At 34.8% G+C, this 16,845-nt stretch overlaps 2 protein-coding genes across 3 annotated transcripts in view; one reads left to right on the top strand and one right to left on the bottom strand.

The window, feature by feature from the left end:
• Positions 1 to 3,414, top strand: part of LOC126380762 (uncharacterized) — a 31,372-nt gene extending 27,958 nt beyond the window's left edge. For both annotated transcript variants that reach the window (XM_050030354.1, XM_050030353.1), the window contains one exon: positions 392 to 3,414. In XM_050030354.1, the coding sequence (XP_049886311.1) occupies positions 392 to 2,207 (1,816 nt within the window). In that variant the 3' untranslated portion in view covers positions 2,208 to 3,414. The remainder of the gene's footprint in view (positions 1 to 391) is intronic.
• A 662-nt stretch (positions 3,415 to 4,076) lies between these two features.
• Positions 4,077 to 16,845, bottom strand: part of LOC126380778 (sensory neuron membrane protein 2) — a 31,626-nt gene continuing 18,857 nt past the window's right edge. The window contains exons 7-9 of the mRNA XM_050030378.1: positions 5,319 to 5,437; positions 4,555 to 4,680; positions 4,077 to 4,391 (exon numbers count right to left, since the gene is read on the bottom strand). Of these exons, the coding sequence (XP_049886335.1) occupies positions 4,182 to 4,391; positions 4,555 to 4,680; positions 5,319 to 5,437 (455 nt within the window). The 3' untranslated portion in view covers positions 4,077 to 4,181. The remainder of the gene's footprint in view (positions 4,392 to 4,554; positions 4,681 to 5,318; positions 5,438 to 16,845) is intronic.

Here is a 16,845-nt window from a genome sequence, read left to right as displayed (position 1 = left end):
TTCTCTCGTGTGAGTTGAAAGATCAACTCATCAACACTGGTGTCAGGGTTACTGGTGAGCTGCCAAAGGCCCCTGGCATCACTGATGTAACAATACTTATTTAGTTATAATCAATTAAGAAAATAAATACAGCGTTATTTTATAAGTGTAATAGTCTATTTTTTAAATTGATTTTTGCAGTATGATGATAAAATTATTGAAAAATAGTCATATAGTTAACAAAAATATATCATTTGGCGAATGGCATAAAAATCATATGATCACCCTTGCGGCTTTCGGCTTGATCATTTTTTACTTTACAAAGGTTTGAATTTTAAATTGTTGAATTGAAACCTTTAAATTACGAGTAATAGTACCAAATTAATTAATTGATTAATTACCTATCCAACAGGCACAGGCAAAAGAAGTCTGAGAAGAAAAAAGGAAAAAAGATCTCAAAAAAGAACTACCAAAACACGGTTTTGACGAAAGGAGCCTTGAAAGGCTTCGACGGTATAAAGGTGTCAATACCAACTTCTGATATAAACATGTCCGCTATCGTTCCATCTCAAGAAAATTCTCCAAAAAAGAAAAAGAAAACAACATCTAAGAAGAAGAGAGAGAAGAAATATTCTGAAACAAGCAGTAAGTACGATAGCGACCACCGCTTAAAGGATAGCTCGTCCCAGAAGAAAGTTGACGTGTACGAATTTATGGACAACGAAGACGCAGAGCTGTTTGAATTTAGACCGTCAACGTTAATGGAGCGTTTCAAAAGTATCAGCAACAAAGATACACCTGGTACTTCGAAAGATAAACATCAATCGAGAGCAGAAGAACGCGAGCAATCATGTGGCAGCGTGTCAGACGGCGACGACTTCGTGTACATGTCTGACGATTACGTGTGCAGCGAGGATGAGACTGAAAACAGCATGCTCTCATGTGAGTTGGGCAACGGGAAAACCGACCTCAAGAAAACATCACTAAAACGAAAGGACGTCATCGAAAAGAATGCAGTTATGGGAAAAATATTTAAACACAATGCTGTGAGAAGCGAGAAAAAGATTACAAAGCTTAAAGAGACTGTGAAACCCAAGGCCAATCTAGATCAGTTATTTGACAGTTTATTAGAAGATGAACCCAACTCGTCAATGCTCAATAAGGACTCTGATTCATCCAAACGAGAAGAATTTCAATCTGAGGACGACGCGTTGTCTAAGTACGAAACATCCAAGTCATACGACCTGGACTCGCCTAATATTGATGTTTCTAAAGATGATAGACAAATTATACCGACGTCTCCTGAAAGATATAGTACACCTATACCAAGTTTGACCACCAAAAAAGTCGATTCGGATTATAAATCGATGACAAGTAAATATGACATTCTTAATAGATATGATTATCCATCTACATCAAAAACAGATTTATGTGACTTTTACGGTCCGAGCACATCGAAAATGGCTGATGAGATGATGGCAAGAGAATATAGAAGTAATAAGAGACTTGATAGTTCATTTTCTAAAAACCGTGATACTTCTCCACAGTATTATTCATTGTCAATAGATGACCACGAAATATCTGAGCGGAAAGAAAAGTCATCTGTGAAAAAATCTGAGGAATCGTACGACTTCACTGCTGAGTTCGAGGACGATGCAGGTGTCGCAAGGCAGAGGGCGCGTCGGAAATGCACAGTAGGAAAGCAAAACGTTCTGGCGGAGACGTGGAGCTCTGAATCCGAGCCGGACGGCGCACCAGCGCGCTGCACTAGCGCGGAGTCAATAGCGGCAGGCGCTGGCCGTAAAAAGAAGGGTAAAAAACGAGAAGGTCAGCAGTCTTTTGGGAGACGAGGTAAAGCATCTTTCAAGAAGCAAGAAATTGAAAGCAGGGTAAGTTTCGGCAGTCGGCATACGTCTGGTAGTAGCCGAGGCGGCAGCGGTGTTCAGGAGAGTAGCGGGCGTGTCAGCCCGGCGGAGGCGGGTCCGTCGGGCATGTCACACGGCGGCGCGGGCGGGAGCGGAGTGCCGATGCCCGCGCTGCACGTGCTGGCGCCGCGCGTGCGCCGCACCGCCGCCTCCTTCTGGACGTCGGAGAGCGAGGACAAGCCGGACAAACAGCCGCAGCACGGCTGGATCGTCGGCCCCAGCCACAAGAAGCTGGTCACCATGCTGGCGCACGCCAAGGGCCGCAAGCGAAATAATGACGACGAACGTCATCTCATTGAGTAATATAGCTTTTTAGGATATAATAATCTTGTAAATATATTGTAAATAATATTTTAGCTCTTTATAAATGTCATAATTTCTTGACATTTTGACCAGAAACCCTTTTTAAGCTAAAATTTAATTGAGTTGAGTTGTGTAAATACTGTATATCTTTTATAGATTTTATTTAGTTAAATTGATGTACCGTGAGGTCAGAATTTATTTAATTGATGTTAAACGGCCCTTGCAGTATATTAGCTAAAATTTATGATATTTTGCAGAATCCCCTAATATTCGGCAGAAATATTTTTAAATGTAGGGGGACGACATTTGCCTTTATTTATTTTAAGTTGGAGCTTTAGTTGAAGTACTGTAAACCTCATAACATTATTTTACAAGGCAACTGCAATTTATATTTTCCCCGATATTTACCTTTAATAACACGTAATTCCAAATTTAATTAGAAATGAAATTTTTTTTGTTGTCTATCACTTTATGCGATTATTTCCAATTTACTACAGTGTCGTATTATATGTCTATTAATATAAATTAAAAGTACATAAAGAATCGTAATCAAGATGAAGTAATGTTTAATGTATGAATGTGCTATACAAATTCTTCAACACTACATAAAAAAAATCTGTAAACTTAAGAGGCTGTAGTCACCTGTATCACCTGTATCGCACGACGGGAACTAGTCGCACGACAGTACTGTCACCCTGTGTCCCTGTATGTCAACACAATCCCTTATATTAAATTCGAGGACGGTTTTATGTTATATAATAATATTGTTTAACTAGCATAATATAGCCGGATTCTACTGTAGTCTGCGGAAGTATTTTTATTTGGAAATTGATTAAAATCGATTCAGGGCTGAGTAAGTTTATATTGTAGATTCCGGATGGGGCTGATAACGTGGTGTGGGTGATTTTGTGTTCTTGGAGTTGGTTGATTTGTTAACTATTTTTATACACTTAGATATTTTTTTGAATAGTCAGTAATAACATGAAATCTCATGCATTAGTTATTGCTTTTTTCTAGTCCAGTAAAGGAAAGACTATAACCTCATTATCAGCCTCGTTGATTGTGATTTCCATATTGAAAGAAGACTTATTTTTTGTTCATCGCGTACGCAAGTAAGTTTATGTCTCAAGCTTGTGTGCATTGACTTGTGTTTAAATAAATGGTAATCAAGTTTAAAAGAATATTTGAATAAAGCTCAATGTTGAAATTGTGTTTTATTTACATCCTTACCTTTATGGATTATCTTTCTGCTGTGCTGTCAGTTACCTGCTTCCATCAGTCGCTAACTCTCTCCAGAGCTTCAAAAACCAGTTGCGAGCTCATTTTGAATCCTTGTGTGGATATTCTTAAGATATTACTTTTATGTATGATGTATTTTATTTATTTCACTACTTGTTTTGTATGTGTGTGTGTGTATATAGTCTATTATTTATTATTATAGTTTTCTTAGATTATGGTTAGGTATATTTTTAGTATATATGAATTATATTATATTGAGTATTTATTAATATAGTATATATGTACGTATAGTATAGAGTATTTATTATGTTAACTTTAGTTTTACTTTTAGGTACTTATTTATTTTTTGTTGCACCATCCCGCATCCAAGTTTGTATATGTTTATTTCCTTTTGGTGGTTGCCTGGAAGAAATTGCTCTATAGCCGCCCAAATTTTACTGTATTCATGTGTTATGTCTGATTGTTTAAATGTAGTTCTGTGCAATAAAGTATTTTTGATTTGATTTAAATCAAGCTTATAATTATAAACATTCAACAAAACAAACTGTAAACGCCTACCAATTTTTAAATAGTTATTTTACCGAATAAGCCCTTAAGGTAGGTACAGCATTGGATATGAAAATATAAATGGTAACTCCCAAGCTTTTGTAAAGTATATTTCATTATAAAAATAAATATATTTAATTGATGTTTTTTTCTAACAGTTATAAGATATAAATTATTGGAGTTGATGAATTAATATTTGTCTGGTGCGGGGGTTGAGATCGGCGTGGAGGTGACGGGACTGACGGACTTGGTCCTGGCACGCACAAGGATGATCACGCCGAGTATCAGCACCGCGGCGCTCACCGCCAGCAGGGTGGGTATGAGGATCTCCACCAGCCTCAACGGCGTAATCATTTTACTCTTCAGTTCATTCACGTATTCTTCTGGAAGCGACATCCCCTGAAATTTGTAAATTAATAGATAATAAATATGCTGAAGTTTCCATGATTCTAAATCATTATTAGGTAAGTTTTGTTAGCGAAGGGGGATTGTCCAGCGGTCGGAAATAAAAGGCTGATTAAAATTGTTATGCAGGTATAAAGGAATACAGTTTGCCTGTCACCTCTTCTATCCACATGATTGGAGTGAGAGTGGTTCGCAGCGCCTGCGTCGCCGGGATACCGCTCACGGGTCGCATGAACACGTTGAATTGCGCCCTTTTCGCTGCTCTTACCGCTGTTCCGCTTTGCTGGAAATTCAAAAGAGTTCAATGATTTATTTTAAGTGATAAAAATATTAAAGTTATATTTATAAGCATTGGTACCTACGGCAGTTAAGAAATCACTTGCGTTTTAAATAGGACAGACACATCTCACGACAGCCACCAGAAGAACTTAATGGTGCTATAACCAAGGAATCGCCAGAAGGTATAGACATATCTGTTTTTTACGTTGGGTAATGCGTTACGCATACCACACCGCCCGGGGGGACGGTGGTGAATTCTCGGGTGTCGCCACGCGGTATACCCACTAATACCCAACGGTGTTCCGTCTTGTACACTGTGTTGCCAGGACCCGGGAATCGCCGAAGCATACTTCCGCGACCCGGCAGTGGACATACCTACCCCAGAGACTCCATACAGTAATCTCAATTATACTGTGCGAGCGAGACACAGATAGTCCGCACGCTCTTACTGATCAGTGGCTTATGGCCATTTAAGACTAAAGTAAGACTCAGAGGAGGTAAGGTCGGCGCTCGCTATGAATTGGTGCGGGGCGGGGGGGGGGGGGGAGAGTTACCGCTTTGACGACATGCCACCATAAACAGCTGAGCATTTTATTTTGTATTTACTCACATTCGAATAGAGTTAATTTTAAAACAACTTACCGGCTCGACGTCAACGTATATCCTATGATCATGCTCGACAGGTCGGGTGCCGAGAATACCATTTGTATATGTTGCGTCAGCGTACAAAAAGTGAGGGTAGGTTAGTACCACGTTTGCACCTGGAATTTGCCAATAATCAAATTAATATGTGCACGGAACGAATTTTAACTTAGTCACTTAAAAAATCGCGTACTTTATACATAATAAACTATTTTTAACGAATCGATGCGTGATTAAATATTACATAAGGTAAATAACAATAAAAAAAAAATGCTACACCGACAAGAGCGTGGCTCTTAAATTGATGATGAAATAACAATAACATTATTGAATTTTCTTATATAATATTATAGTAGACATATGAATGAAGAATGTGGAGGAAGCACGAGAAGTGTGTCAGGATCGAAGCAATGGAATTCCAGTCTCTGTTTACCCCGGTGGGAAATAAGCGTGAGTTTATCTATGTATTTACCTATTAAATTAGATTACATCGGTATATAGGCAACGAAGTAACACTAGAATCATCTTAGACAACGCCCTGAGCTAAAGTTCGCACCATACCGGGCACCCATGTCCGTATACACAACAGGACCCTTCGTCTGATTCGATCGACAACCAGAGTTTCACTTTCGTAATATTTAGTACCTTCCGAGTAGTGTAAGAAAAATAATAGTACCTTTACAGTTAAACAAAAAACTTGAATTAATTTCCAGCAGGACCCTCCGTGGTTTGAAGGTCTTGAGACCATTGGTGTATATCCCTGTATAGCGGTGCATTAGTACCTTCAGATTATCTTCGTTTTCTTTTAAAACAAATATTAGTTTATAAGAAATAAATCTACAAAATTTTTATACTGCCAGCAGGACCCTTTTTTGTTTTGGTGCTTTCAGTCTAGACATTCATATTTCCTAGCAGCAGTATATTAGTACTTTTCAAAAAAATATCGCTTAATTAAAAAAAACCTAACCATTATTAGCACAAAAATATTTTAAATAACCTGAACGACAATACGTAACTGCACAAATGAACCTCTGTTACTAATATGCGATATGACACTACGAAATCGGTTATTTTTTTTCATCTACCCTCAATTTTGTAAATTATTGAATTATATGTTCTTCGACGATTAAACTACGTACCTACCTAAAATAACATGAAAACTAAATTTTTATTTAATTGGTTGCATCACATAAATAAAACAATAATAGGTAAAGTAAACTCCGGGAATAGAAGTAACGTTATGCTATTTAGAATATTTTCCCTGATAATGAATCAGAGTCTTATTACTATTACTTTATACTACTCATTTTTTAACGAAGCGATATTTTTTTGAAAAGTACTAATATATTGCTGCTAGGAAATATGACTGTCTAGACTGAGAGCACCAAAACAAAAAAGGGTCCTGCTGGCAGTATAAAAATTTTGTAGATTTATTTCTTATAAACTAATATTTGTTTTAAAAGAAAACGAAGATAATCTGAAGGTACTAATGCACCGCTATACAGGGATATACACCAATGGTCTCAAGACCTTCAAACCACGGAGGGTCCTGCTGGAAATTAATTCAAGTTTTTTGTTTAACTGTAAAGGTACTATTATTTTTCTTACACTACTCGGAAGGTACTAAATATTACGAAAGTGAAACTCTGGTTGTCGATCGAATCAGACGAAGGGTCCTGTTGTGTATACGGACATCCGGGCACCCTCAGGCCTGTTTTCTTAAATTTTCCGAGTGAGAGACTTAGCGGTCCCTATTAGTCCGGCCAAGTAGTTAGAGGCAAATCTACATCAAATCGATAAGAAAAGAACTAACACTGCGTAAGATACGCTTCGGGATTGAAGATTCCAGAAACCGTAGCAGCATGAAATATTTAACTAAGTACCTACTTATGTAATAAATAAACCTCAAAAAGTATTTGGTTACGTTCACATAACATCGATTCTAGTCGCTATTTAGTTAGGGTTTGGTTAGGACGTTACAGGCTGATCACCTGATTGTCCGAAAGTAAGATGATCCGTGCTTCGGAAGGCACGTTAAGCCGTTGGTCCCGGTTACTACTTACTGATATAAGTACGTAGTCGTTATATGAGTCATGTCAGGGGCCTTTGGCGGCTCAATAGTAACCCTGACACCAGGGTTGATGAGGTTGGTAATTCACCTCACAACCCACACGATAGAAGAAGAAGAAGAGTCGCTATTTTAATTGCTAGCTAGACAATCTGATACAAACCTATGTGATCAGGTTATAGATGTAATTTAATCCGTTCAAAACTAAAAAAGCCGTTTAAAACCGAAATTAACTATTTTTTTCGGTTTAAAACGGCTGCAGTTGATGACTATGTTTTTCTTAATTAAGTATTTAAGTACATTTTCTTAATTGATGTAGGCGAGTTTTCAATAGCTTCAAACGATTTGTTTGGGGTTTAAAAGGGCATTTTGTTTAAAACGTTTTAAATCGGTTGTTTTACATCTATAGATCAGGTCAATGTACGTACGTGATACTGGCAAATGTGCCTAGTAGATAACCTGTACATATATGCATAAACCTCAGTCCCTACTGGGGCGGGTAGAACAGAACTAAGTCATAGAATAAGATAGATAGAATAAGGAATAGTATAAGTACAAAACGTAGGTTCTTGTAGTTTTCTATGTTTCTGCTGAAACATACTATATGAAACATACTCGTAGTTACGTAAGTTTTTTTACCGTTATTGGCCTGTTCGGAGTACGCGTACGTATGTCTTATATCGTGGTGTCGCGGGTTTGAATCCCGGTTCGGGCTTTTAACCCCAGAATCCGACTTTAAACAGGTGTGATGCTCTTAAAAAAAGATTCTTCGATGACATATCTCTTACCAACCTAACTCATAAGTTTACAGAGTTCATAGGTAGGTACTTGATTGTGGTTTATGACAAAAAAATACACTTCTTGGAAAATAAAAAAAGACACAGGTGTATGTTAATTTTATTCTCTGCTTGCATATTTAACACACTTAAGTATTTGTGGTATTTTGTCCGTGTTATTGACATTATTTTGTCAATATATTTTTACTTTTGATTTTTAGTAAAATATTTGGAAGTAAGCATGTTTTTTGTTCGGTCAGGGGTCCAGACCTACGGGGTATAACGTAGAACCCTTGCCCAGGGATACGGGTGAAGACCTCAACGGTTGCAAAGGCGGAGATGGGAGCCAGTCGCAGGGACTGGAATCTGGAACCTGACAGAGGGCATCAGTAACTGTCAGTACTATTTAGAGGGGGAGGATAGGAATCCTAGTACGACCTTGAAATTGATTACTCTGAGCGCCATCCCGCTCGCGTCAGACAGGGTACTGCGGGCCGGAAGGCAAATGGGGAGGCAAGAGGGGAAACGACCATAACATGTAGAATGCTACACCGACAAGAGCGTGGCTCTTAAATTAGTGATTATGTTTTTTGACGTGACTTATTGCATTTGCCACAAACGGCATTAACTACTTGGCCGGAAGTGGTTTTCAAAGTAGATACGTAAATTCCTAGATATAACCTTATCACGGCTAAGTTAAAATGAAATTCCAATAAAAGCTGCGGTTAAGCGACGTACCATACCATATGCGGACTAAAATTAATTATTCACCTTTATTTTTACTCCCATTGGCATTTTAGCGCAAATTATTTTAGGGTTGTCAAATTTTCATTTGTACAATGTGTATAGGTACAAGAGCGTTCAGCTGTGTATACTCCCAGGCATGTCGTAAAAACCGACGTCATAGAGATATTATTCTTTCTCACTTGTTGGACTATTAATATGCAATGGACTTCCCACCTATCACCAAGGTCGTTATATAGGTACGTACATAAGACTTTGTATCAAGAATGGCTGCATCTTCTGAATATCTACATGTGCTTGTGCCCACAAATATTCATGCTTCATGTAAGCCATATATAACTCACATACGTAATAGTATAATACAGGGTGTTAGTGACATGGTAACGAAAACTTTGAGGGATGATTCAGGTAATGATTCTAAGTTGATATCAAGTGGAATTTTTCGTCGCAAAAGTATGGAACGGAAAATAATTTAAAAAAACACAAAAAATTTCATGAATTTTCCGACAGAAAATTCCACTTAATATCAACTCAGAATCATGGTCTGAATCATCCCCCTCAGTATTCGTTACGGTGTCACTAACACCCATACCTACTTGTATGGCTACCTGTATGTACTGGTACGGGGTGTAAGTGACATCGTAACGAATACTGAGGGGGCTGATTTAGCTCATTATTCTGAGTTAATATCAAGTGGAATTTTCGATCGCAAAAGTATAGAATTGAAAATAATTAAAAAAATACTAAAAAAAATCATGAATTTTGCGACGGAAAATTCCACTTGATTTTAACTCAGAATCATGGTCTGAATCATCCCCCTCAGTATTCGTTACGATGTCACTAACACCCAGTATATAATATACATAATACACACACATACAGTATAATACATAATAATATATATTATACAGAATTATTAATTTATTTATTTTTCTTATTATTTTCTTTTTCCTCAAATACTTTATATTACGGTTTAGGTACGTAATTATGTGCTTAGACTTTAGAGCCCGGTTCTTTTTGTTTTACTGTTTTTTGATTCCCCAACCGGCTGCAGCTGAAAATCAGCGTCATAGTCTTGCTACAGCTAGGCCGTGACATTTGCTGAGCTGAAGCCGTTTCGGCATTATGTGTAATTATTATTATTTTTTTGTTAATTAGTGTTAAAAGTATGCCGAATAAATATTTTTTTCTTTTTTTTTCTTTTCCCACCCCATTAGGGATTACGGACCTGATATTATTGTATCTATCTGCGTGTCATCAGTGGTGAATTTAGTAGGTAAGTAATTTAATTTTTTAACTTATTAAATAGGGAGACACCTGACGCGCTAATTTCTTTTTATAATGATAATTATGTTATCGAGATAAGTATAAATAACTTACGTAAGTGGTGACATCATGTACATAATCAGATTAATTCATTTGTATTGTAGCTTCACTTTACATATTTGTAGAAACTCGTATGTTGTGTGGATGTATCAAGTGACACCCCTATGGCTAAGGTGAATACATCTTGTCAACTTGATTCTCGAGAACATGAATATTAATCAACGCTTTAAAATCTTTAAGGTCACTAATTAATCTTTAAAACAAGTTTCAATAACATCATCAATAATAATGTAAATCATATATTCTATAAATCCGTTTGTACCTTCGATCTGGTGTGATCTATTAATCTTTGCTTCACAGTCTATTGAACAGTTTTAAAGTACCTAGGTGAGACCTAGTAACTACATAGATCACGGTTTGGGGTGGTGTGGGGTACGAAATTCAACTGTAGTATCTACTACCTAACTATATGGCACATTATAATTTTATATGGGTGATTTGATTATTATTGACTGTTCACTTAGATATATATACTTACTCTTATGTATGTAGTATTTACTACATAAAATGACTTCTCTTGCTTCCTCCACATTCCTCAATCGCTTCATACACGCACGCTGGTTTAGAGTAGACCGTACTAAACCTTACGTATTTACTAAAACTAAGAAAAAGGCAGGTCGCTATCATATTGGTGGTAACATAATTCAGCATGCTCGTAAGTATATATTATTACAATTTCATGAAATCCAATCACTAGGCGCCGCATTTATATAATATAACATACATAATTTAAAGTCGCAAAGCTGATCAAACTTCTTAAAAAATAAATTAATTTTATTTTTATTCTTAAACAATACAAAGAAATATATAAGTAAGTAAGTACTTAAGTTGAATGATTTCGTGCAACACCCGAGCTAGTGGACAACAGAAACTCACGCCCACAATTCCTACTGGGGGAAGCAGAGCTAATAGTTTTGAGTATGTATAGATGCAGTCAGGACCTACGTATGTCTCGCTTAGCAAAGACATATTGAGGTTCGAGGAGACTTAAAAAATACAAAGACATATTGACTTTTTAGGGGCGTCTTACCTTGACCCTGGTACTAACTACTATGCTGCGTTTGTCTATCATTTGCCTTTTCTAATGCGTTGTACATTTTGAACCGTAATAAGCAATCAGCGGTGCCCAAGTGTAAGGTACTAACAATCGCGAACCGAATGAAAGGAAATCCTTTTCTATTAATACATAACACCTATTTATACGTACAATCAAAAAGAAAAATTGCAGTCACTGAGCCCAATGAATTTATTTGTAAACAGTGGTGATATTATGAACCATTAGTTGTCATAATTATAAAATGTATGTCTTTGTAGGTGTTTTTGTTCTATTACAGAAACGACATGTAACCAGGGGTCTTAAGTGCAACCAGTTAATTTATTACTTTACAAGAAACTGATTGAACTTTTGCACTTTATCGTACGCGTATAATTTGTGTGGTAGTAAGGAGCCCTTGGTGCGCCAGCTCGGATCGATTCTTAGTTGGGTGTTTTTTAATTAGCTACTTACTTACACTTACGATTTGTGGACTTTCAAGACCATACATGTAACAAAATGAGTAATATTATAAATATATAATGTCTTCTTAAAGACAATGAAATATTCTTGTGAATAAAAACTACGTTGCGTTTCTCTGAAATAAAGTATTTTTATTAATACACTTGTTTTGTAAGTAAGTAATTACATTATTCTATACTAAATAACTAAATTCACCTGAAATAAAGAAACAACATTCGAAGCAAATAATTCACATTTTTACATAACCTCTTCTTCAGAAAATAAAATTATATTTTTGACATTTTATAAGACAAAGATTATTAATACCATAGAGAACGTAATGAGTCCATGGATCTCATTTACATCTCCCCCCCCTGTTAACAATCAGCAAAATTCACGACTATTCTTCTTAATGGGGTATTCAGAGGAATATCCACCGCATACTGAATTAAGTGTTCTAATAAGTACATACCACTGGTACAAGTTTTGTTATGTGGAAAAGATTTGATTCGATTTTCTTATGTCCTGTGTTTATTCTATATATTGAGTTTGACAACTTTTCTAAGATTATATATGGACCAATTCTTAATTCATCTAATTTTTTTCTATTTAATCGATTCCCGTTTTCAACATATACTAAGTCCCCTACTTTTAGTTCACATTTTATTCTGTTCTTGTCAAAGTATTGTTTATTATAGTTGTGTGATTTTATAGTATTTTCCAATGCTTCTTTTCTATCTTGTAATAAATCATTAAATGATATTGTTAGTTTCAATTCTTCGGGTAAAACATCAACATTTTTTCCTTCTAATAAATATTTTGGGGCAAAACCTGTTACAGTGTGTTCTGTTTCGTTATACTTTTTTGTACATTCATGTGCTATAGTCGTCCAAGCAAGTTTTTCCTTTCTCTCATTTATTTTACATCGAATTTTGTTAACTAGCGTTTGATTTAGTCTCTCGTTTAAACCATTTGAGAACGGTGCATTTACAGCAGTGAAGATAATTGGTATATTCTCTTTATCTAAAAAGTTTTTAAAATCTCTCGAATTTATACCTGGATATTGATCGGACAGAATCAAGCCAATTTTATTTTCACAAGTTACATTTTGAACAAGTTTTATAAAATCATTTGAGTTTTGAGTTTTTGAAGTTAAAATATAAGCGTACCTGGTGAAGTGATCGACCAAGAGGTGCAAATAAGTCTTAGTAGAACGTGAACCACCAAATCCACCAATGGTATCTATAGATACTATTTCAAATGGATATGTAGCCGGACCTAACTGAGACAACAATCCAAATTTGTATTTTCCTCTAGATTTGTTTTTTATGCAGACTTCACATGTTTCACAAATTCTTTTTATATTATACATTAAATTTTTAACTTCATAGAATGGTTTAATTTTTCTTTTTAATTGTTGTGTCCCTATATGACAGAAAGCATAATGTACTTTCTCTATAAATTGTTTACTAAATTCTTCCGTTAATATTATTTTTTCTTTTTCTCTCACCTTCTTATAGTATATCATATCTTTCATTTTTAGTTTATTTTTATTTTGTTTTATCTGCTCATTTCTTTCTTGATCATTTTTTATGTCTTCTAGTTTAATTAGGTTTACAATTTTTAAGCATTCCTCCTCATTGTGACATGGTTCCAGTACAGGATTTCTACTCAAACAATCTGCTTCTAAATTGTCCCTTCCTGGGGAATAAATTACTTCAAAATCATACTGTGATATATAATATGTTAGATCTCCCAGCTCTTCATCCGTTCTTGCTTTTATATTCATTTTCTCCAAAGGTTTATGGTCGGTGAAAACTTTAAATTTTTTTCCCATGAGCCAATGTTGCCAATACTTGATTGCTTCTTTTATTGCTAAACACTCTATATATATAGCTTTTTTCTTTTTTTGGATGTCGTTTAGTTTGCGCGAAAAATATGCACACGGTTTTTCTTCTCCATTGAGCTGTGGTTGCTTCAAGACTGCGCCTATACCTTGTATACTTGCGTCTGTATAAATATGTATAGGTAAATCCGGATCAAAGATTTCTAAAATAGGCTTTGAACATAGAAGTTTTTTTATGGTCTCAAAGGAATCTTGACATCCCTCTGACCAAATAAATGCTTGTCCTTTTCTCAACAAATTATGTAAAGGATCTAATATGATTGATATATTAGGTATATATTTTCCATAAAAATTTATTTTACCTAGAAATTGACGTACGTTCTTTTGCGTCTTAGGAATAGGAAACTCTTTTATAGCAATTAGATTGTCCTTCAGTGGAGTGATTGTGTTATTTTGTATTATATGACCTAAATATTTAACTGAGTCTTGTGCAAAATTACATTTTGAAAATTTTAATCTGAACCCTTCTTTCAATATTGCTTCCAACAACAATGTTAAATGTTTAATATGATCTGCAAATGTTTCTGAAAAAACTAAAATATCATCAATATAATTTACTGCGAAATCTGATAGGTTATGTTTTCTTATAATACTACTTAATACTCTCTGAAAGATTGCTGGAGACGACTTCAATCCAAATGGTAAACATGTCCATTGAAAGTGTCCTTCTTGGGTAACAAAAGCAGTTTTGTGCCTATCTTCAATTCGCAATGGTATTGACCAAAATGCTGAATTTATGTCTAATGTTGAGAAGACTTTGCATTTTCTTGTTTTGATCATTAAATCTTCAATTAATGGAAAAGGTTGCGATTGTGGTATCACAATTTTATTTAAGTCACGGAAATCTATACATAGCCGTGACCTCTTTCCTTCTTCTTTTTTAAAAGCCATCGTTACTGGAGCAGCAAACGGACTATAAGATTCTTCAATTAAATTTCTTTCTAACAATTTCGATATTTGTCGTTCTATTTCTTTTTTATCTTCAATACTGCATCTGTATGGCCTTTTACTACAGTATTTATCAATTAATAAATCAATACGCGCTTCATATTCTCTTACTGTGCCGATATCATATTTGTCTTTAGCGAAAAGAGATTTATACTTGCATAATAAATCTTCTATTTCTGAGCATTTTTGTGTATCTAGATGATTTACAGTAATATTAAAGTTTGATTCTTCCACGTATTCATTAAAGTTTACTTCATACTCAGTATTAGTACGTTGACCAGACTTTTCCAGAAAATCCTGTTTGTTATTGTTATTATTTAAGTTATCTTCTTTCTCAATACTACCTGTATAGCCAGGAATTATCATTGTATTGTTTTCTTCTGTATTTCTTTCTTTCTTCAAATTACATATATTTTGTGATATTTCCAGTTTGTCATTTTGTACAAGATGGTATTTTTCTATACAGTCCAATCCAATTAGAAAGTCGTAATCAAAATTTTCTTCATCTATCACAAACACATTTATGTTTTCCTCAATGTCAAATATCTTTATCTTCAATTTTACTATTCCTTTAGTACTCTTAACACCATTAATCGTTTTTAAGCCTGTATTTTCAATGTTGTCACATCCTTTGTCATTTAGATTACCTTTTATGGACAATAATTTGGAATTTATTAAAGACACATTTGATCCCGAATCATAAATTCCCATAATATTCATGGTATCATTTATTAATAATTTTATTTTGATTAATGGTGGAATGGCTAGTTTTTTGGATTTATTTTGTGTAATTCTGTTTCTATCTCCGAGTTATTAACATATCTGATTTGTTCCCGTCCATATCTGTCATTATTTTTATTTTTGAACCAACACAATGATTCTGGATGATAACGTATTCCTTTGTTTTCTTTTTCGCATATTTTGCACGGCTGTTCTTTTCCATCCTTTTCTTTATTTTTAGTTTCAAAACCTCCTGTTTTCTTTTCGTAATAATTTTTTTTTATTAAATGTTCCAATCCCCTTATATTACCAAATAAATCTTTTGTCTCTTTCAGGTTATTTCTATCAATTTTATCAGCTATATAGTTTGGGAGTCCTGTAACGATCAGATCTATCAGAGTTTGTATGTCCATTGATTTGTTCATTTCCAACAAAAGTCTCTCTTTCTTTAAGGCATATTCCAATAATAATCCTTGTCTGTACTTGAACAACATTGCGTACCTGATCGGAGACCATCCCTTATTTGCATAGGTTTCACAGAAGTTCTCTTTCCATAATGACCACTTTGAATTTATTTTATATTTTATGAGCATAGAACTGTACCAATCTAGACACGAATCCTCCAAGAACAATCTAAGGGCCTCAATTTTCTTAATATCCTCATCTATTCCCAAACGGGTACATTCTGTTTCGAAAATACTCATCCATTGATCCACATTTGATGTTTTCTTGGTAAATTTTTCTATTGTAAATGTTTCTGTTAATTTCCCAATATTGTATGGTCTATGAGTATCCTTTCTTGTTTCTGAAAAATTCTCTAAAATCCGAGTTAAAGTGTCTTCCGTAATACCGGTAGTAACAGTATGTTGTCGCGTTTCTGGTGTTATCTCTTCTAATAAATATCCTTTAAATTGCATATTTCCATCTTCATCTCGGTAAACATTATTTATTTCCGGTGTCACGGTAATCCAAACTTGTCTTTTATCATGCCTCCTTTGTAGTGTATTTTTTACCTTTTGAAAAGTTGGTGTTGTTATCAGTTTATCATGCAGTTTTACCGGTTGGTATTGTTCCGGAATAAAAAACATTGATTCCTTCGCATCTGTGATTGAGGTTAAGCAGATTACATTTGTTTTGGGATCTTCACACGCTTTTACAATAAATTCAAATTTAAATTTCTCCATTTTTTGCTAAATGTTGTTTTATAATGTCTTCTTAAAGACAATGAAATATTCTTGTGAATAAAAACTACGTTGCGTTTCTCTGAAATAAAGTATTTTTATTAATACACTTGTTTTGTAAGTAAGTAATTACATTATTCTATACTAAATAACTAAATTCACCTGAAATAAAGAAACAACATTCGAAGCAAATAATTCACATTTTTACATAACCTCTTCTTCAGAAAATAAAATTATATTTTTGACATTTTATAAGACAAAGATTATTAATACCATAGAGAACGTAATGAGTCCATGGATCTC

The sequence above is a fragment of the Pectinophora gossypiella genome, chromosome Z (genome assembly GCF_024362695.1).
Source record: "Pectinophora gossypiella chromosome Z, ilPecGoss1.1, whole genome shotgun sequence".
NCBI lineage: Eukaryota > Metazoa > Arthropoda > Insecta > Lepidoptera > Gelechiidae > Pectinophora > Pectinophora gossypiella.
This window is presented reverse-complemented; position numbering and strand designations above follow the sequence as displayed.